The 21,017-nt window shown below is 38.1% G+C and overlaps 1 protein-coding gene across 4 annotated transcripts in view; it reads left to right on the top strand.

The window, feature by feature from the left end:
• The window catches only part of ADD3 (adducin 3), a 121,613-nt gene extending 100,839 nt beyond the window's left edge, over positions 1-20,774 (top strand). For 2 of the 4 annotated variants that reach the window (XM_080822576.1, XM_080822577.1), the window contains exons 3-14: positions 1,929-2,067; positions 6,120-6,271; positions 7,222-7,302; positions 8,364-8,513; positions 9,003-9,146; positions 9,260-9,358; positions 10,523-10,705; positions 11,293-11,550; positions 13,136-13,255; positions 13,715-13,801; positions 16,075-16,198; positions 18,539-20,768. In XM_080822576.1, coding sequence (XP_080678702.1) covers positions 1,929-2,067; positions 6,120-6,271; positions 7,222-7,302; positions 8,364-8,513; positions 9,003-9,146; positions 9,260-9,358; positions 10,523-10,705; positions 11,293-11,550; positions 13,136-13,255; positions 13,715-13,801; positions 16,075-16,198; positions 18,539-18,831 — 1,830 coding nt within the window. In that variant the 3' untranslated portion in view covers positions 18,832-20,768. Of the gene's footprint in view, positions 1-1,928; positions 2,068-6,119; positions 6,272-7,221; positions 7,303-8,363; positions 8,514-9,002; positions 9,147-9,259; positions 9,359-10,522; positions 10,706-11,292; positions 11,551-13,135; positions 13,256-13,714; positions 13,802-16,074; positions 16,199-17,806; positions 17,903-18,538 lie in introns of all 4 variants that reach the window. The other 2 variants (XM_080822574.1, XM_080822575.1) reach the window with 2 other exon arrangements.
• Positions 20,775-21,017: the final 243 nt, after the last annotated feature.

The raw sequence follows: 21,017 nt of genomic DNA, 5'->3' as shown, positions 1-21,017 counted from the left end.
TTACTTATTTGCAAGAGAGAGCACGAATGGGAGGGGCAGGGGAGAGGGAAAGAGAATCTCAAGCAGACACTGCTGAGCACAGAGCCGGATGTGGAGCTTGATTTCACAACCCTGAGATCATGACCTGAGCTGAAACCAAGAGCTGGATGCCTAACTGTCACTAGTACTTTTTAAATTAATCACTCAAACATCCTCCTGCTATATTAGTAGAAAGTACAGCATCTTCCTCTTGGAATTTCTACTCCCCTCTAAGTTGTCCCAAGAGTGTCATTGACTTACATAGACCAAAAAGATTAATCAGTGACTTCCATATCCAAGATGTGGTGTGTGCATATGTCTGCATGTGCATATGTGGGTCCTGTTGAAGTCTACACAGTCCATGGCCCCTGGACCTCCCTGGTGTTGAAAACTAGTCTTACTCTATCCAGTAGAAGATGCAGCTTCATTGTTGACCCAGATGCCTGTACAGGCCACCATGGTACATTAGGGAAGGATGACCTCTCTCTTCCTGTGCTAAGTTCAGTTAGGGTGTTCCATGGTGCCCCATGGTTGAGCCTCAAGATTACAGCTGTTAGGACTCAGCTCTTTCAGTTCACATCACAGTTGCCTCTCAACTACTGTTCTAAAAGCAACACAAACATTGAGTCAGGACTGGTCTTAATATCTGCAACCTCATAACCTCAAACCACATTTCTCCTTTCTGCTATGGGGCCCCTGTGCCATTTTTTTTTTTTCTTAAAGTCCTTTCTGAAAACCTCTGAGTTATTCATCCAACCTCTAAGCAAGGCTACATGTAAGGAGGGACTCCAGGAGTTCTTATTCCCAGCCTTACAAGGAAGGCTGCTGTTGGTGACTCAAAGGAGATTCACCCATCAGATGAAGATTATTCCAAGGATCTCCAAGGGCTTATGTACTCCTCCTGGAGGTAGTTTTCTGCCTTTTCCCTTTTAGGTGAAGTGGGGAAAAATTGAACTTAATTTCTGGTAGGCATTCTGCTTCACATGTAACCAAGAGCAAGGTTTAGAGAATTTATACTAGTAGAGCTATCATGTTTAAAATGAATAAAAAAGGGCTTGAGCAAGAGAACGAATAATGAAGTTAATAAAATAAGTATTGGTTGAGTGTTATAGAAATTAAAAAATGAGCTATTTCAAGTAATGTGAAGGATTGAGAGAGGTTTCAGATGATGAATCCTATTAGCAACTCAAGGGTTAGTAGAATAGAGAATTTCTCTTAATGTTCAGAATTTTTATTTATATAAACACTGTTTCTGACACACATACATATGCCCCCAAAAGAAAAGATACAGCAGAATTGCAGAACAGGAACATGTAGTACCCAAAGTTGGGGGGAAAATGTCCTTTCTTTAGCACAGTATTGCAGAAGGGGAGTAATCAGTTCTCCACTCTTACCAGTTTGCTTTCAGTGTTTTTGGAGCTAGGGAATTGCCATGGAAATCATAAAATGGAAGCTGTGATAGACTTAGTATGTCTTAGTGAAGACTCCTGCTATGAGGCAGTCTGTAGTCAGAGCCTTGCCCCCCATTCAAACAGGGACTCTAGTCTAACCTAGATAATGAGGCTGTTGAACAAGGAATGGCTCTTTGTTTCCATCTGTCTATATCCTCTAGTTACATGTTGTTAACAGGGTTGTTTCATCTGTATTTTATCTATTGTAGATGTTATAGTAGCTCATTTTCTTTGAGATTAAGAATTCCTAATGATTTTTCCTCCCAGTAAGAACCTTCCTGCTGCTGCTTCCAGTGTTTTATTATTTTATATGTGACATTTGTTTTAAAGTTGTGTAGATGAAAGCTTATTTATGTAAAAGAGGGATTGGGGAAAAGATTGATTATAGAGAAAGTTTGTTTGGATTGTTCTGCTCCATGTGACATGTGTGTGCTCAGTGGTTATTTTTGTGTGTTTCAGGCCTTTCGGGAAGACCTGGAATGCCTTATTCAAGAGCAGATGAAGAAAGGCCACAACCCAACTGGATTGCTGGCATTACAGCAGATTGCAGATTACATCATGGCCAGTTCTTTCTCGGGCTTTACTTCACCTCCCCTCAGTACGTCAGTTTTGGAACGTTTATTAATTTTAAAAAATTCTTGTTTTAATTAACATATAACATATTATTGGTTTCAGAGGTAGAGGTTATTGATTCATTGGTCTTATATAACACCCAGTGCTCATTACATCAAGTGCCCTCCTTAATATCCATCATCCAGATACCCCATTTCCCTATGCTCTCCCCTCCAGCAATCCTCAACTTGTTTCCTAAGATTAAGAGTCTCTTACGGTTTGTCTCCCTCTTTGGTTTCATCTTACTTCATTTTCTCCTCTCTTCCACTATGATCCTCTGCCTTGTTTCTTAAATTCCACATATCAGCGAGATTATATGGTAACTGTCTTTCTCTGATTGGCTTATTTCGCTCAGCATAACACCCACTAGTTCTGTTCACATCCTTGCAAATAGTTTTGGAAAGTTTATAAAATTATATATACCTTTCTGGCAGGATACTCTGCTCTGGTCCAGTCCTTAAGTTTCTAACATCTAATACTTAGTGTTAAAATCTCTTAGCTTTTCTTAGCAACCAGGCATTTGTAAGTCTATGTAAACCATAGACTTTGTAAGATTATAAAACAGTTATAAGACAAAGGCCCTGTCCTAGATAAATGTATAATTTTAGTTGAGACATTCCATGAATGCAAAAATGATTAACACAGCAAGATAACTATAGGGAAAAAAATTACAAAGCAGTTCATAAGGAAGTGTTTAATGACCTTTTAAAAGGCATCATGCTATGAACTCAGGGTTGGGATTGATTTTTGGCTGAGGTGGACTGAGAAAACTATGGAAAAAGAGAGGCCTGAACTAACCAGGCTTTAGAGGATGGAGTAGTTAGAATTTGGAATGAAAGAGGAATGAAGATACTTTATTCATTTAATAATAGCTCTTTGGTAAGAGCACCAGGTTGGTGAACTGAACACTATAAGCACTTTATATCTCAGCAAGGTCAGTACAGAATTCCCTGCCGTACCAGAACAAATACAGAGTACCAGAAGGCACTAAGGACTGCTTCACGTCAGAGTCAAAGGATTGTCTTTGAGTTTTCTTTCATTTTCCTTCTCTTCCTTCATTTCGTAGGAGTGAGTGAATTCAAGTACTTCCCAAATAGAGGAATGGCATAAAAAGAGACATAATGATGGAAACATGCTAAGGTTAAGGGTGTGTTTGTAGAACTCAAAGTGGACCCGCATGTTGGCACATACATATTGGTTAAAAGTTTTGGAAAGAGTCCCAGTGTGATGTGTAAGTGCTTGAACTAAAATAAGAGTGTGGGTACAAAAAGGAAGAGATCAATGAGAAAGGCATCACCAAGGAAGAGTAGAGAAGACTTTTAGTGACAGGTTTGATGTGGTTTAGTGGGGACGGAGCGGGAAAAGAACTCTGAGTTCCAAAATCACTGTTCTAGCTTGGGAGAAACATTCTATCCAAAGAAACCGAGAAATTCGAAGGTTGAGCTAGTTTGTTTTGCTCTTTCTGTAATTTTGAGTATCTGTTATGTTCCAAGCACCCTGTTAGAGATAGGGAAAACAGTGATAAACAAGACGGACCAAGTTTCCCATGCCTGTGGAGACAGAAAATAGACTAAATAAAATGGTCAGATAATAGGAAGTGCTGTGCAAATAATTAATAGATGACAATTTGATAGGAGGAACTAGGTAACTACTCTAGATTGGATGATGAGGGAGAATCTCTCTGAGAAGGTGACATTTAAACTGAAATCTGAATTGTAAGAAGGAGCAAACCATACCGAGATCAAAAGAAAAAATTCCAGGTGAAAGGAATAAGTACAAATGTCAGGTTTGGAAATAAAATGAGAATGAATTTGGCAATCTCTTCAAGGAACAAAAATTAAAGATTATGGCTGGAGAACATGGTTTTGCGGGGACAAGTAGAACAAAGTGAGGTCAGAAACATAGGCAGAGGCTGAATTATGCAGGGTTTCCCAGCCAGAGTTGGAAGTTTGGATTCTGTTCTAACTTTGAAAAGCCATTTTAAGCAGGAGGGTGGTGTAGAAAGAACCTCTCTGTAGTTTCTGGGTGAAGAATTAACTGGGAAACTTTGTGGTATTATTAGACAAAAATAGGAATGTCTGGAGTTGGGGATCCCTTTGGCTTGGGAAATGAAGGAAGTTCATACTTTAGGCATGCCCCAGTTGCCAAGAGCTGCCAGGATATGGCAGCATTTGGAAATACAGTCCTGGAGCTTAAGGGAGTAGCTTGGCAGATGGACATAGAGAAGTGTTACTCAAATCCATGTGTGTCGATTAAATAATCATTCAAGAGGGTATAGGCAGGAGAGAAAAGAGTCTAAGGAGAAAATTTCAAGAATTGGAAGAGGAAGACTTGTCAGGGAAGAGCAAAATAAGAGGAGCTGTCTTGGGAGTGTCGTAGATACTACAGCGGGAAAGGGGAGCTGAGCTGCCAGGGTTGCTGGCTGGAATATACAAAGGCATGGCAGTAGGAAATTTGTGTTCCATGGTGCAGAGGTCAGGGGATAGAAGTCGGTCAGTTTGGCTGGAAAATTTATGTTGTGTTGTGGAAAGCAGAAGTTAAAAGTTGGCAGGGAAAGTAGGAGATCGATTCGTGACTGCTTCTGAAATTTTGTTAGAAATTATACTGTTTTATATGGCTTACATATTGAAACTATTTCTTTGAATTAGTTCGGAACATTTCACAATGAAAAGATCTCACATCAGCATGTTGACTTGGGCCTTCCGTTTAAATGTTCTGATAGCCCAGAGCTCAGATTCTCACGTGGCAACAGCTGACTGCAGAATGGTAGCTGCCCCTTCAGCCCAGGCTTGTGATCTCTGGTAGCCTAGAGGCTACAGCTGGCCCTGTTTAGGCACTTACATGAATTTCCTGGCCCCTTGCAGGCTTTCACTTTGAGTTTTTGCAAAACTTTGAGCAGGGGAGTCGTGAGGCAAAAGGTGACTTTATGTGAATGGATTTACAAAGAGAGGGATTATAGGCAAGGACAAAAATGAGAAGGCTTATTGCAAACGTTACATGTGAAGCGAGGCCTGAACTCAGGGATGGAAAATGAGGAAACGTGTAAGGAAAAGGATGATGGAACAGAGTGATGAATTACGTATGGTGGCCCAGGGAAGGTTACCTGTGTGTGAGACTGTGGGAATTGTAGTACCAGCAGTATCAGAAGACTGAGGAGGAGTGAGAAGGTAAGAAAAAGCAGGGAGATAAAATCGCTTTTAAGACCTTTTAAATTTACATGTTGTTGGTTGCAGGCAGTTAGAAGCAGTGGGCTAAAGGGTGGGCAGGAGGCCCTCCCTGGTCGCAGATAAAGATCAGGGTGTCTTCTGCATGGAGGTGACAGCTGGAAACTCAGGAGTCTGTAGTGTTTTCCTGGGGAAAAGTAAAACAAGAGGGGAGCATAGGTGGACGACTGAGCTTTGGGCTGGAGCCACAGGTGGGAGAAGGGAAGAGAGCTGGTTGAAGGACAAAGAAGCAGCAGATGAGAGGGGAAGGAGAGGTCCAGGTGGTGTCATACGGGTCTGCGGAAGCATTCCAGGGAAGAGATGGTAAATGGTGTCAAGGAGAACAAAGCCAGAAAACGTGCAACTTGGTCACTAAAGCCCAAGACTAGGTTTTGTTGCTCAGTGACAGCTGAAGACAGACTGTGTGTGGTTTGAATGCATTCTTCTCTTAAATAAATTTTTGTTGAATAAATGTCAAAAGGGCTATTAGAAAAGTAGCTTTCTGTTGACCCTTTTTCATCATAAAGTTAGCAATAACCTCAGTATTAACACTTTGGCCATTAGGATCATGTGACCATTCTCCCCTAGCATTGTGAGCCTGACTCCCTACCAAGTCCCTCCCTTACAAGTCCGGTACTAGACGAAATAGCAGAGATTGCTGATGTGCATTTTAACTCTCCATGTACTTCTGTGAAGGAAGATAAGCTAATGAAACATTGTGTGGGCTGAGAAGTTTCACATCGTTATTTGCAAGGCTGGAACACTCCCAGACTCCGGCGGCTTCCTGGTACCGCATTACTTGATGTGACTCTCTCTCCACAATTTCTCCTTCTAGGTCTCGGCATGGTCACACCTATCAATGACCTTCCTGGGGCAGATACGTCCTCATACGTGAAGGGAGAAAAACTTACTCGCTGTAAGCTTGCCAGCCTGTACAGACTCGTGGACTTGTTCGGATGGGCACAGCTGGCAAATACATATATTTCCGTGAGTTCTTTGGCTTCCGATTCCTTTTCTAAAAAATCCCAACTAGAAGGCAGCTGTACTCTTCCCACCTTTACTCATAAGTTCAGTCAGACTTCATTTTCTGAAGCTAGCATTGCTGGGTTACAGCCGACTACTGAGTCAAACCTTAACTCTAAGGGAAAGACTGCAGTTAACCTAGCTTTCTTCTCCATCTGTCTGTGGTGTCCTTTTAGTGCAAACCAACTGCAGAATCTATCCAGGAGGAAGTTCTTCTGGCAGAATTTTTTCTCTCCATATTAATTATATTTGAGCATGAGTGTCACTAAAAAGCACTTGGCGCAGGAAAAATAGAGGGGGTCAAGGAAGTTTCCTCCCTGGGCTTTATTTTTAAAGTATATTTTTTTCCATTATCATCTGTTTTCATGTTGTCACACTTGAAAGCCAGACAGTATTTGGAAGTAAAAAAGTACGGAATTGTGGTCAAAGTGGCTCAGGTGTGGTCTTCCTTAGGGCTCTTCCCTCCCTGCCAGTCCTTAGTTTCCCCTTCCATCTCTACCTCAGCTCCTTCTCAGGAAGAGACTCTCTGTTCTCTTTCCTTTGCCCCTTTTCCCTTAATTTCCATGTTGTAAATCGAGATTATAGTCATTACCACATTCAGGTAATATTTTCTGATGAATGTAGTTGATTTGACCCTCAGCAACCTTAGAACTCCCAGGATAACACTACTGGTAAGTTCAGTAAATGAGAAACTAACTCAGAAATTTTTAGCAAGTGCTTGCGTGTTGAGGGAAGAAAACTTTTCAAGGAAAGTTTCCTGTTGCACTCCTTTAATTTCTGCTCTGTTGCTTCCTGTCAACACCCCCCCCCCACAATCTCTTATAGTTATTCACTGCAAATATATTCCTAGTTGTATTTACACTGTAAAATATGAACACCTCACAGTAATTCCCTGTTTTTGTTCTTTCTCCCAGGTGAGAATAAGTAAGGAGCAAGACCACATAATAATAATTCCTAGAGGCCTGTCTTTTTCTGAAGCTACAGCCTCCAATTTGGTATAATTTTCATTCCTACATTACTTTCTTTGTCCTCCTTTGTGCTTTTCTGACAGCTTTTAGCTTTTGGTACAGGACAGAACAAGAGAAGGTATGGATGGGAAATGTTTGCTAATGAACAGGAAAGCGTTTGGAAGGTTATGTTGATTTTGTAAGAAAAGCTTTAGGGGTAAAGAAAAACAAGGTAGTTAAAAGAGACTAATAAATAAGTTGATCCTGTCAGTGAACCTATCCATGCTTTGAAGGGAATCTTTTGAAATTTTTTCCACCCTGTATACTCTGGAATTTTTTTAAAACTCACAGAGTCTGTGTGTATTTTATAGATTTCAGCAAAGTTCCATTGGTGTGAGCAGAGGGGCCGACCGTGTAGCATTTTTTTTTCCCGTGATTGTGCTCATAGCCAGTGTTGTCAGCTTCTAGAATGGCAGGAACTACACTGGTTCTGGATGCTGTAGTGTTAGCAAATGGAAATTTTTCCAGTGAGTTTAGTAACCTTGTCCAGACCTTTAGTGAAGAGTTTTAAGTTATTTGGCTTTTTGGAAACTACTTCTTACTAAATTCTAAGTTTTGTTGCAGACTATTTTTTGTAAATAAGGTTTAATGGGAACAAAGTCACACTCGTTTTTTGGTGTTTTTTTTTTTTTAAAGATTTTATTTATTTATTTGACAGACAGATCACAAGTAGGCAGAGAGGCAGGCAGAGAGAGAGAAGGGAGGAAGCAGGCTCCCTGCTGAGCAGAGAGCCTGATGTGGGGCTCGATCCCAGGACCCTGGGATCATGACCTGAGCTGAAGGCAGAGGCTTTAACCCACTGAGCCACCCAGGTGCCCCTGGTGTTTTTTTTGTTTGTTTTTTTTTTTTTAAACAGTTCTTCATGGCTCTACATAAAGTGGCAGAGTTGAGTAGTTGCATCAGAGGCCCACAAAGTCTAAAATACTATGTTTGGTCTTTGACAAAAAAGTTTGACACCTCCTGGTTTAGCTGGTAGACCACAGACAGACTTTGATACATGTCTTTGATACATTGACACCAATTAAATATGTCTCTCTGATTTTTTCCAGGTGAAAGTCAATATAATAGGAGAAGTGGTTGATCAGGGAAGTACTAATCTGAAAATTGACCATACAGGCTTCAGTCCCCATGCTGCAATCTATTCCACACGTCCTGATGTTAAGTGTGTAATACACATCCATACCCTTGCAACAGCAGCTGTAAGTCACTGAAGGCTAAAAGCAGCAATGGTTCTGGGAAGGGTATTATTTTTGTGGTTTTCCTTACATGATGCTTTACTACCTACACACTTTCACACCCCATCATTCAGAATCCTACTCAAAATATTAGTTCTCTGAGTACCCAGAAAGCGAAAGTTCCTTTGGACCAAATGCTGACATTGTAAGAAACAACTGGAGAAATAACATAGGCATTTTTAACTAATCAGTTAATAATTGGGTACTGAGTTTTTTTGAAGCAAAGTTTCTTTCATAATATTTGGCATAACATTTAAATTGACTTGTATCCCCTAAATCCGTTTTTGTTCTTTTTTTCCCCTGGAAGAAATGATGAGCTGAAGTGGGGGATGGGCTGGAATGGTGAACACAGTGACTAGGCTAGTGCTTCTTGAGCTGACTCAAGAATCCGGTTCCTCGGAGAGCGTAATTAGTAACTAAATGTGTCCTCTTGACATGGACCCAATCAAATAGGTCTCCTCCATGAAGTGCGGGATCCTTCCAATTTCTCAAGAGTCCCTCATCCTGGGAGATATCGCCTATTATGACTACCAAGGGTCACTTGATGAACAAGAGGAGAGAATTCAACTGCAGAAAGTTCTGGGGCCAAGTTGTAAGGTATGTACGTAGAGTTTCTATTGAAGGAGCTATTTTTGTTGCTCTTGCTCTTGATGAAAACAGTGTGAGCTATGCCAGTTATTTCAAGTGATTGCTTTGGGATTCTATTTTAGGTGCTGGTACTCAGAAATCATGGTGTGGTCGCCCTTGGAGAAACGGTTGAGGAGGCTTTTCATTATATATTTAGTGCACAGATAGCCTGTGAGATTCAGGTAGGAAAAACTATCCTCACACACTTTTTTTTTTTATTGCATTGTAATTTGCTTGTTGAGTTGGGTTTTGTGTTTACTTATTTGCAAAGTCCTGTTGGCTTTCTGTTTTGTCTTTTAAGAGAAGTTCTCTTTTACTTGAATAAAAAGGATCAGCTCAGTTATCTCTTGAATTGAAAATAGGAGGGGAAAATGTCACATATAAATGCACACACACAAATCTGAGTGCTTCATAAACATCATTTTCCCCCAGTCTTGCTTTTTAAGATAGTGTAAATTTATATATCTCTGTTTTTATCCTGTAGTGGTGTGGTGCTAATTGAAAAACAGAGGCAACTGTCAGTCCTCAAAGATCAGATGTATTACAGCCACTTTTATAAAAAGTGTAAGAGCAGGGCCAGAAGTCTTACGAACTCTTGCAGTTTCTAACCATTGCACACCCTCAGTCTTATTATAATAGGTTGAATGGTCATTAGCTACTTTTTTCCTCAGAGAAGCTGAATGTATGTTTAACAGACCTAGTTTCCATCTTCACAAAGATTATCTTGAAGCAAATGGTAATAATCTTAATTTATTGGAAGGGCCACAGAAAAGGGGAAAAAACTTTTTTGTCAATTTTAATGTCTTAACCAACTTTTTCTTTTCTGCTTTAACAGTACCTCCTCCTCTTCTCAAATGAAGCTGTGAAAAGCTTAAGATAATAACCTGACTTAAGCTGCCTAAATATCCTTAAATTCACAGTATAGTGTCTGTATTTCTTTGAAATTATAACTTTCAGGGGAAAAAAAGGATAGCCATGAGAAAACTGCAAGATAACTTTAAAATTTGGCAAGAGAATTCAGTTTTTTGAAATATGTTAGAAGGAATGGCTCTAACTGTGTTTTCCATCAGGGAGGGTCAGAATCCTGGAAGGTATCTTTTTCAGATAGATGGAAAAGATACTTCAGCTGCCTATTTTCACAAGTATGTTGCCTTATTTTTGTTGTTAGTTAATAACCTATTTTATAGGTTATATAGGTTAGTTATAACCTATATAGGTTAAGTGTTACAGGTATTTGCTGAATTAAAATTATACCTTTTTGAAAGTAAAAATAAATATACCTTTTTAAAGGTAAAATACTCATTATAATCTTTACAGTCTTGTGCCTGTTTTGCCATTGATTACAGGTGCAGGCATTAGCAGGGGCAGGTGGAGTAGACAATCTGCTTGTGCTGGATCCGCAGAAGTATAAAGCTTTCACTTACACTGTAGCAGCATCTGGAGGAGGAGGAGTGAATATGGGTTCCCATCAAAAATGGAAAGTTGGCGAGATTGAGTTTGAAGGGCTGATGAGGACTCTGGATAATTTGGTAGGTGAAAAATTGTATGTGAACTTGGATTTCATGTCTTCAGATTCAAGAGCAAATGCTTTCATCTCCCTTTGGACTATCTGGGACCCTCTTTATGCCTCTGGGAGCTGAGTTTGATCCTAGGGAGGCATTCCAGTGTAATGTTACCACATTTTTAAGAATCAAATGGTGAAACATGCAAATGTCATCTTGAGATTTTACCCTCCTCCACTAAGGGTCAGAAGATAGATTTTCCCTCAGACCCAGAAGCAAAGACTTAAATGAGCACTGATATTTGGCTTCCAGAAAACTGGAAAATAACGAGGAAAATGTTTCTGGTTAGCAGTTTTGAAATTACCTTTGTCAGGAACAGTTGTGTGAGTGGAGATCGCATTGTCAGCTGGAATCTCTTTCAACCAGATCTTGAAATTTGCTTAATTTCAACTCTAATGTTATGTGGAGTTTATGTGGGGTTTGAAAGATATTTTCCCCTTTGTTTTTTGACAGAGGAGTCTTTTTGATCATTTGTTTAAAGGATTAGAGTCCAAATGTTATGTTTGGTACATGTTTGGTTGCTTCAAATGTGGTTTTTTTTTTTTCTCCCTTAGGGGTATAGAACAGGCTATGCTTATAGGCATCCTCTCATTCGAGAGAAGCCCAGGCACAAGAGTGATGTGGAAATCCCAGCAACTGTGACTGCTTTTTCTTTTGAGGATGACACAGTACCACTCTCTCCTCTCAAATACATGGCACAGAGACAGCAGCGTGAAAAAACAAGGTGGCTGAACTCCCCAAATACTTACATGAAAGTGAATGTGCCTGAGGAGTCTCGGAATGGTGAAACTAGTCCCAGGACCAAAATCACAGTATGTCACTATTCTATGTGGTTTGCCGTTACTAAACATTTTGCCTAGTTACTCGTGAATTGAATGTTCTGTTAAAAATACTGGGAAAGCAGAATATAATAATAATAACCTGTCATTTATCAGGTGTAAACTTTGTACAAGATACTTTGTTTTATGGGCCATAAATGAATTTTTACTTAATTCTCTTAAGACAAAGAAGATAATGTTTTTCTCCCCCATTTTATAGATGTGAAAACTGAGGCAGAGAAGGATTAACTAATAATCTGTGAATGGTAAAGTCATGATTTGGATGCATACAGTGACTCTGCAGCCCTCTCCTTAACCCACTATTTGATACTGCTTTGCAGTTTATATTACACCAGTGAATCAGATCTATAAAAGTCACCAAAACATAATGGTTCCAGAGTTTCATGAATTACTGCACATAGTTATCCTTAGGCAAGATCTTATGGAGAGAGACATACATGGGTTGTCTTATCTTTTTCAACATTTTGCTTCAGATTTGGTTTAGTTTTAGAGTGCTTATCACCAAATATCCTCTAAATACTCAAAATTGTTCATCCTATCATATAAATCAGTAGCATTCAATATGGAAGTTCCTAGGCATCAAAGTGTTTCTCCCTAGTCTATAAGATCTTATCTCCTGGGGAGCCTGCGTGGCTCAGTCAATTAAAAAACGCCTGCCTTCAGCTCAGGTCATGAACCCAGAGTCCTGGGATCAAGCCTCACATCAGGCTCCCTGTTCAGCAGGGGAGTCTGCTTCTCCCTCTGACCCTGCCCATGTTCTCTCTCTCTCCCTCACTCTATCAAAAAAATAAATTAATATGAAAATAATATAAATGAATAAATTAATACAAATAAATAAATAAAATTAAAAAAATAAATAAAATCTTAAGAAACCTATTTTTTTAATCTCCTAGTAAAAGAACATAATTAAACTCCTTAGTTTCCCAGAATTAATTTTATTGAAAGAGACTGATGGCCAGCCATTATTAATCTTGATGAATATTAGCCTTCTTTTAGGGATATAATATGGGGTGAAGAAAAATTCTATAAGGCTCTGCCATCCCTATCCTTCTGTTGTATTATGGGTCACTACCAGATTACCCTCTTTGTAAAATGCTGGTCAGGTAATTGGCCTTTTCTGGCAACCAAAAATAAACAATGAAGTCTGGAAAACTAAATCTTAAAAGATTCCTATGTCCTTTTTGGTGACTTAGCCATCATCAGTTGAAGAAACTTCAGTGCAGGCGCCATCTCTAAATGTGAGTTAATACGAGATCAAGCTCTGTATTTGTGCTTGGAGTGTTTGAGCATTGTATTTGAAAATGCCAAAGGGAGAAAATTTAAGTAGGCATATAAATGATTATTCATGTGAATCGTAATCACTTTTTTTTAGTGCTGATCATGAGCCTTTTTCTAACAGTGTGAGATATATAGTAATTGACCACTAAATACTGCTTAGTGAAATTCTTTAAAATATTGGCAGTGTATGCTCCCTGTCTTTGAGTCTATAAACAGTTACCAAGAACCTACCCTTTTTCCTTAACACAAAGCTTTATTCTATAAAATTTTTTATTTTTAGTGGATGAGAGCAGAGGACTCTTCTAAAGTTAGTAGTGGAACACCTATCAAAATTGAAGATCCAAATCAGTTTGTTCCTTTAAACACAAACCCAAATGAGGTACTAGAAAAGAGAAATAAGGTAAGATGTGGTCCTCTGTGGCCTGCGGAGGCATTTTTAATACCATTTTATGTTCAAATCGCTGGTGATTAAATCTGATTAATACCAAACTTGGGGGTTTGAATAAAGAATAATTTGAAACTCATACTTTTAGTTTGTATTGAATACCTTGAGCTCTGCTAGTGACTGGTGAGTGGGCTACCCGAGGAAGGAGCATTAAACATATTGCTGCTGTTTTAGCGAAAGTGAGCCCTGGTGTTAGTGGAAAATGTAGTTCTCTAACCATGTAAGATAATAGAAATCACACATCGAGAAGAATGGAGGAGATGAATGTGAGTTGTTGGGTTGGTCAGAGAGGGATTTATGGAGACAGGAATGAAAGAGGCTCTGGGTGGTCAGATAGCAAGCCTGTGGGAAAAGAGAGGGTAAAGGTCATCTGCATAGTTGCCCCCAAGAACTTATTACTGTATTTCAATTCAGATTCGAGAACAAAACCGGTATGACTTGAAAACAGCAGGACCACAGTCTCAATTGCTTGCTGGAATTGTTGTGGATAAACCACCTTCTGTAAGTCCATGAAGCAATATGATCTTTGGTTTTGATCTACCGCACTAATTTCTTTGTTTTTTATAAATGAATATTTATGTTTACTAAAGTTAATATAAGCACAAGTTAAAAAGTCAAATAATTACAAGACTTAAAATATCACCTTCAACTCCCAATTTTAAGGGGCAAGGATTTTCTTCTAGCATTTACCTTCATGTTTCTAAAGAGCTTCTTTGTTCTGCTTTTTCTTGGCCTATTAATTTTAGATCTCAATTGATTTCATTGAACCTATGTCATCAACTGTAAGAAGTAGCATTGTTTTGTATATCACTAAAAGAGAAAAAACCCTCACAATTATAATTGTAGGAAGCCATTAATCATTAGATGAATCCTGATTTCAGAGATGAGAAAAAGGGGAAAGATTATATTACAGTTTCCTTGTTAAATCAGCTTTCGGTGTTTACTGCTGAGTGAGATAGTATCCCATGATTACAACTCCTTTCTTTTTTTTTCTTTTTCCTTTTTTTTTTTTTTAAATTTTATTTGTTTGACAGAGAGAGAGATCATAAGTAGGCAGAGAGGCAGGCAGAGAGAGAGGGGGGAGCAGTCTCCCTGCTGAGCAGAGAGCCCGATGCAGGGCTCCATCCTAGGACCCTGAGATCATGACCTGAGCCGAAGGCAGTGGCTTAACCCACTGAGCCACCCAGGCGCCCCAACAACTCCTTTCTTATACTACTCTCTGACCCCTGGAGTTAATAACTGCCTCCTTTTGTCATTGGCTTTGTATTTTGGGTGCATTGGCTTAGTTTTTCCCAGACTTCTCAAAGGAATGTTAAAGCCTTACTATTTTCTCAAGGGTCAAAGGTAACAGGTAATCTCTCATTGCTCTGTCATTCCGGGCCAGATCTGGACTGGTTGCTCTTCAGACCAGCCGCATACTCTCATCCTGAAGATTCCTCTGATTCTTGACTGTGTAGTATCCTGTTTCCTACATCCTGTCTTCCAGTTTCTTGATTTATTCCTTTATCATTGAGCATATCCTCTTACTAGCTTTCTGAGAAGGGATACACGGGAGGTAACAGCTTGAAATCCTGTGTTTTACCCTCAAATGTTCAAATAATAGACACAGAATTCTAGTTAGAATAATTTACCTCAAAAACGTGGAAAGCATCACTCTGTTGTCCCCTAACTCCATGTTACTGTTGAGAAGTAGGAGGGGAGTGTAGGGCCCTTTTTTATTCTTTTAGACCTGTTCTGAAGTTTTACGATGATGTGCTCTTTAGTAGATTTCTTTCAGTCTTTGTTCTTAGCATTCAGTAACCCCTTTGAATCTGCAAAGTCCTGTAGTTCAGTTCTGGGAATTTTTAAAATGTATTTCTTCAATAGTTCTTTCCCTCCAGCCTCTTTTTCTGTCAAGATTTACTGGTTGTTGGTTTTTTTTAAGACTTTATTTATTTATTTGACAGAGAGAGAGATCACAAGCAGGCAGAGAGGCAGGCAGAGAGAGAGAGAGAGAGAGGAGGAAGCAGGCTCCCTGCTGAGCATAGAGCCCAATGTGGGACTGGATCCCAGGACCCTGAGATCATGACCTGAGCTGAAGGCAGAGGCTTCACCCACTGAGCCACCCAGGCACCTGATCAAGATTTACTGTTAATTGAACCTCTTTGAGCCTCTGATTTTTCTCTTTACCATTTTCCATCCCTTTGTCTTTTTTTCCTACTTTCTAGGAGATTTGCTTGACTATTATCCTTCTGTTTAATTTTCTGTTTTGATACATTTTTAAAGATTTTAAAGACTTCTTACTCCCTGAATGTTTCTTTTTAAAATAATATCCTGGTCTTTTTCATGGATACAGCATTTTCTCTTACTGCTCTAAGGGAATCAGTTTAAGATTTTCTTGAGCTACCTTTATTTTCCTTGTTCTTCTAAGTTCTCTTTTTGTTGTTGTTTCCTGGTTTTTCCCTTCCATATTGGAAGCACTCCTCAGCTGTCTAGTAATACATGGTAGTCTGTTTATATTTAAGAAGGGGGCACTGGAAAGCCAGTCAGATGCTCTGGGTGCATGCAGAGCTTGGGAGTTGGTGAGCTTCACTGTAGGGTCGTTGGTTGTTTCTCTAGGGAATCCCCAAATGTTAATTTTGTAGTTCTTTTATCTGAGGCCATTTATCTACAGAATTCTTCAGGCTCCTGCCATTCTCTCACCATCATTCTGAGAGCCTTCAGCTATGTTGTGTACCCCATAATCCAGTTCCAGAGAATAACCTCTGATCTGTCAATGTTTTTTCCTCCACAAGACCATGCAATTTGAAGATGACGATCAGGCTCCACCAGCTCCTCCCAACCCCTTCAGTCATCTCACAGAAGGAGAGCTTGAAGAGTATAAGAAGACAATCGAACGTAAACAGCAAGGCTTGGAAGGTTAGTTCATTTTCAGGTTAAGCCTGATAACCATACTACTAACAGCAGAACACCTTGAGTTGGATGATAGAAGGCAGTCAGTGTTTTGTTGTTGTTGTTGTTTTTAAATGTCCTTCTGCAGTCGGTTATTCTGTTATCTCTCCCAGACCTTGCTGAGTGTGGGTGAAACTAAAATGCAGAGTCCCCATAGTCCATTTATGTTAACATGTAGAGAAAACAGCTTTCCTCAGAAAGCAATCTGATGGCTGGCAGAAAGTCTTCCATAGTACAGTGATACCCACAGATAAGTAAAGAATTACCAGCTAAAATAAATATAGATACAGTAAAAGATTTAAACATTACAGCATATATTGTGTGTCTTTAATAATACTTTGTAAAATCTCTCTTGTTTTTGGGTGTCACAAGGTACCAACACTATCTCAAAAGCAAACTGCCAAAATTTTGGTGTGACTTTCTTTAAACACATGGGCACTCTTGTGAGGTTGAGTTTTTCTGACTTTAGGACCCTAAGTAAGGATTATATTTAAAAGTTGTTCGTGAAATCCCAGCTAATTAAATATTAGATCCTTTCTTCTCGAAAATAAATTCTTTATAGCAGGGGTTCTCAATCTTGGGTCTTTGGATAAACTCCAAACAGTCCATGAGCCATCTGAAAAATACATGCTTAATTTTGTATGATACACATTTGGGGAAAGGAGGCACTCAGGGTAAAGGAGAATTCTCGTCTGTGACCCCAGAAAAAGGTAAAAGCCTCTGCTTTACAGCATCTACAACATACAGTTGAAATTTTTACCCAAGGCAGAACAGAACTAATAGAGAATTTTTGTTCATGTTAGGTATCATGTAGAAAGAATTGACAACTGGATCATCAAGGAAACGATTTTTATCAGTATGTTAGTTGGTGCCGTTGTCACAAGAGGGAGTCATCCTGACTCATTAATGTGAACATACCAAATGTTCTAAGTGGTATTATTGAATTTGTTTATTCTAACATAAGGTTGGAAACTTTCTCTGTTTTTCTATTTTATAAAATGTCACTCTTTAATCTCTCATTGCTTTGAAAGCCTAAAGATGTCAGGTAATAAATACTGCACTCTAGAACCATCACCTTTTATATATATATTTTTATAAGTAGTTTCTTCCACATTCATTATGGCCTTCTGAATTAGCTCACTAATATTGCTCTGACAGGAATCACTAATTGGATATTGTTCAAAAATTCAGTGAGGCATTCTGCCTGCCTCATGAATGTAGCATCATTGGTGAGACTTCATCATTCTTTCATCAGAGACTCTCATCACCCGCTGCTCAATATATTTTGGTTTTCTAACACTCAAGCAAAAGCTAAATGCATACATATTATTTGCCTGGGCTGCGAGTAGCCATGCTTCCTTACTAAGCATGTATGTAAACTTATTATTAGCAGCCAGAAATGTTAACACATTAACCTCCTCTTAATGCGTAATTATTATTCTGTGGGACAGCTAGCATGCTCAGCTCATTGCTGAAGAGTTTATCATACGTCTGCAGGAGTTTGATGTACTAACCTCCCTGAGATCTTATGCTTCTTTGTTTTGCATGGCTTTTAACTAAACTCTCATCCAACAGATGCTGAGCAGGAATTACTCTCAGATGACGCTTCATCTGTTTCACAAATTCAGTCTCAAACTCAGTCACCGCAAAATATCCCTGAAAAATTAGAAGGTATTCACTGTAACTTCCCATAGCATTCACTGAGTTAGTCTTAAGAGTTTGTCCTCTGTCATTTGTTTTCATGTAAAGAAATTGAACTCCTGATTGCAATAAGTTTGCCATGGATTTTACTTAAATCTCCAATAATTTTATTTATTTATTATTTTATTAAATGGTGGGCTACTTTTGTTCAGAGTTTATATTGATTTAGCTTAATTTGGATTCTGGCAACCGATTAGCTCTTAAGAATTTGTGAAATTAAAAGTGGTTTGTCCTACATGTTCCAATCAGAAGCATGAAATCTTTTTCAGTTTTAATTGCCAAATGACCCCCAAATTAAAGAAAAATACATGTTGTCTTCCTCATTTGTATTGACTTGATTTACAATGAAACTGTTAAATCATCAAACCAGACTTACCTATCCTTCATCCTTTGGTCTAATAACTCTGTGCCTTTTGCCTTTATACTATGTGAGAAAATTAGCTTCCTGCTAATAGACCCATAGTCTATTAAGATAATGATTTATCTTTATTGAATTTAAAATATACCTTAGTACATTGCTAAAACATTTCAGTTTTATAAAATAAAACGATGTTGTTAACTAAATAAAATAACCAAAAAAAACCCCCACCCCCTCCCCTTTTGTAGAAAACCATGAGCTGTTTTCCAAGAGCTTCATCTCCATGGAAGTGCCTGTCATGGTAGTGAATGGCAAGGATGATATGCATGATGTTGAAGATGAGCTTGCGAAGCGAGTGAGTAGGTTAACTACAAGCACGACCATAGAGAACATCGAGATTACCATTAAGTCTCCAGAAAAAATTGAAGAAGTCCTGTCACCTGAAGGCTCACCTTCCAAATCACCATCCAAGAAAAAGAAGAAATTCCGTACTCCTTCTTTTCTGAAAAAGAACAAAAAAAAGGAGAAAGTTGAAGCCTAACTAAAGTCTTTTTATAACTATTATTACAATGTGACATTGCACATTTAATACCACATTTAAGTTGATCATTAATATGCAGTGATAGATAAGATTGGGGGTATGTAGCAAACTGGACTTAAGAACTGGAAAGAGATTTTACTAAAAGAAAAACATTATGAAAACAATTTCAAATTCATCTCATTTTATATGTCCAAAAAAGGTTTTGAATTTTTAAACACTTGCTAGTTTTAGTTAGCTCTGCCCTCATGAAGTATTACTATAATTCATCACAAACAGATATCTGTCTGAATTACTTCAGGCCTTCTGCATAATATCTGTTGGAAACAAATTACCAGTGAACAAGAGAGAGAATTTTTATTTCTCAACACCTGCTTCACTGTGTAATCAGAATATAATTTTTTACCATGATTATTGACTGTACCTTTTGGGTTCCCATTGTTTCAGTGGGCATTAACAGAACACTTTAAAAGCTTCTAAGAATCTATAGCATTAGTATACACTGGCACATAATTTTTTTAAGGAAAAGTTTAAGAAAAGATTCATTTGGAATTTTATTCATAGTATAAAATTTCCTCACCTGAAGTAACCTTCTTTGCCAAAAAAAAAAAAAAATCATTTTAGTAAACTATAATTTTTGAAAACTTCCTTTTTTATTAGTTTAGAAAGCCCCTTATTTTTCAACAAAGGGGATTTTGTACACGTAACATGGGTTATTTAGTTTAACTCTGGCAAAAATGATTTTTGTATGTTGAGATGTTTGTATACCATTCAATATAAAAGCATCATAAGCATATTAGCCAATCATATAACAGTAGAGCACATTTGAGGCTGCTTGGTACTAAGTATACTTAAATATAATTCAAGAATCCAGGGACTTGGTATCAAAAGGGGATTAGAACATTTCAAGGTATAATTAGATTCATATTTGAACCTTATCATGTATTTTTCTCTGAGTATTGCTAACAAATGAAGAAGCTCTCCTACGGTAACCAAATGAAAAGGAAGAGAGAAAGTGAAAAATGAAGGGAACAAAAGTGGTGTCATGTAGAGAATTCTAGTTTGATAAAGATTCAGTCATGATAGGATTTAAAGCATAGTCTATTTGAAACATGTCCCAAATTGCTAAAATTCTGTTTTGCCAAAATCATATTTCTTGGTTGATATTTGAGTTTTAAAAGTGTCAATTCCTTTTAATTTCTGTATCTTTGGAAGGCAGTACTAGAAGAAATCAGTGTGTCTGATCCCCCAGTGAGAAAACCTACCACTTCTTGATTTTTACAAAATTTTCTTACCTTACTTCAGTTAACTTTCATTCTAATGTAAATACAAATTTAAACCTAGGCTTAATATTAGTTTTTCCCCCCCATCACCCAAGTGATGTCACAAATCAGTGTAAAATCAATGATCCGAAATGGTCAGTGGGTAAAAATAATCTGAAGTGTTTCTGGAGGGTGAGTTGGGATGTAAAAAATCACATTGATTACAGTGTGTTCTGGGGCTGGTTCTGTTTGACTGTATGTGTATGATGATGCAAAGTTGAAACAGAGCCTGGAAATTTCATTCTAGATCTCACTAACTACTGGAATCAGTATTTTAATCTCTTAGTGGAAACTTTCAGTTGCTTAATTCTGTATTTGAGAATTTTTTATGTTCTACATCATTTATGTTGTATTACAACGTATGTAGAAACAGTAACCTGTGAACTATGCTTTTCCATAACTTTTTAAATATATATATATCTTAAATGAATGCAATGTGCATAAATATTTTTTAAACGCAACAGTGAACTATTTGCACCTTTTGCTAATGCCTCTATTTACTTGCTTTGGCATAAAGAATGAGCCAATGAACCTCTGTGTCCTGTGGAAAATGTATAAATGTTATCTGATATTGCTCTTAGATGTAATGCTAATTAATGTTAAATCACAAATAAACAGTATTTTAAATAGATGGATTTGGTATCATGAACTTTCAGGTTTCAAGGGTGGTTGCGTAGCCTGAACTGTTTTGTGGAATATGGGGTTTTTGTTGTTTTGTTTCGTTTTTTTAACTGCAGTGAGATTTTGAGTAGGACTCTTGCTTCTGAATAAGTAATTTCCTGGTGAATTTATTTTCAAATTAATTGAAAATTCACTATATTAAAAAAAGTTCTTGTTTCAGCTCATATTAGACGAAATGTTCCCCAA

The sequence above is a fragment of the Martes martes genome, assembly GCF_963455335.1.
Source record: "Martes martes genome assembly, chromosome: 14".
Classification (NCBI taxonomy): domain Eukaryota; kingdom Metazoa; phylum Chordata; class Mammalia; order Carnivora; family Mustelidae; genus Martes; species Martes martes.
Note: the sequence above shows the minus strand (reverse complement) of the source record. Positions and strands in the feature narration are given on the sequence as shown.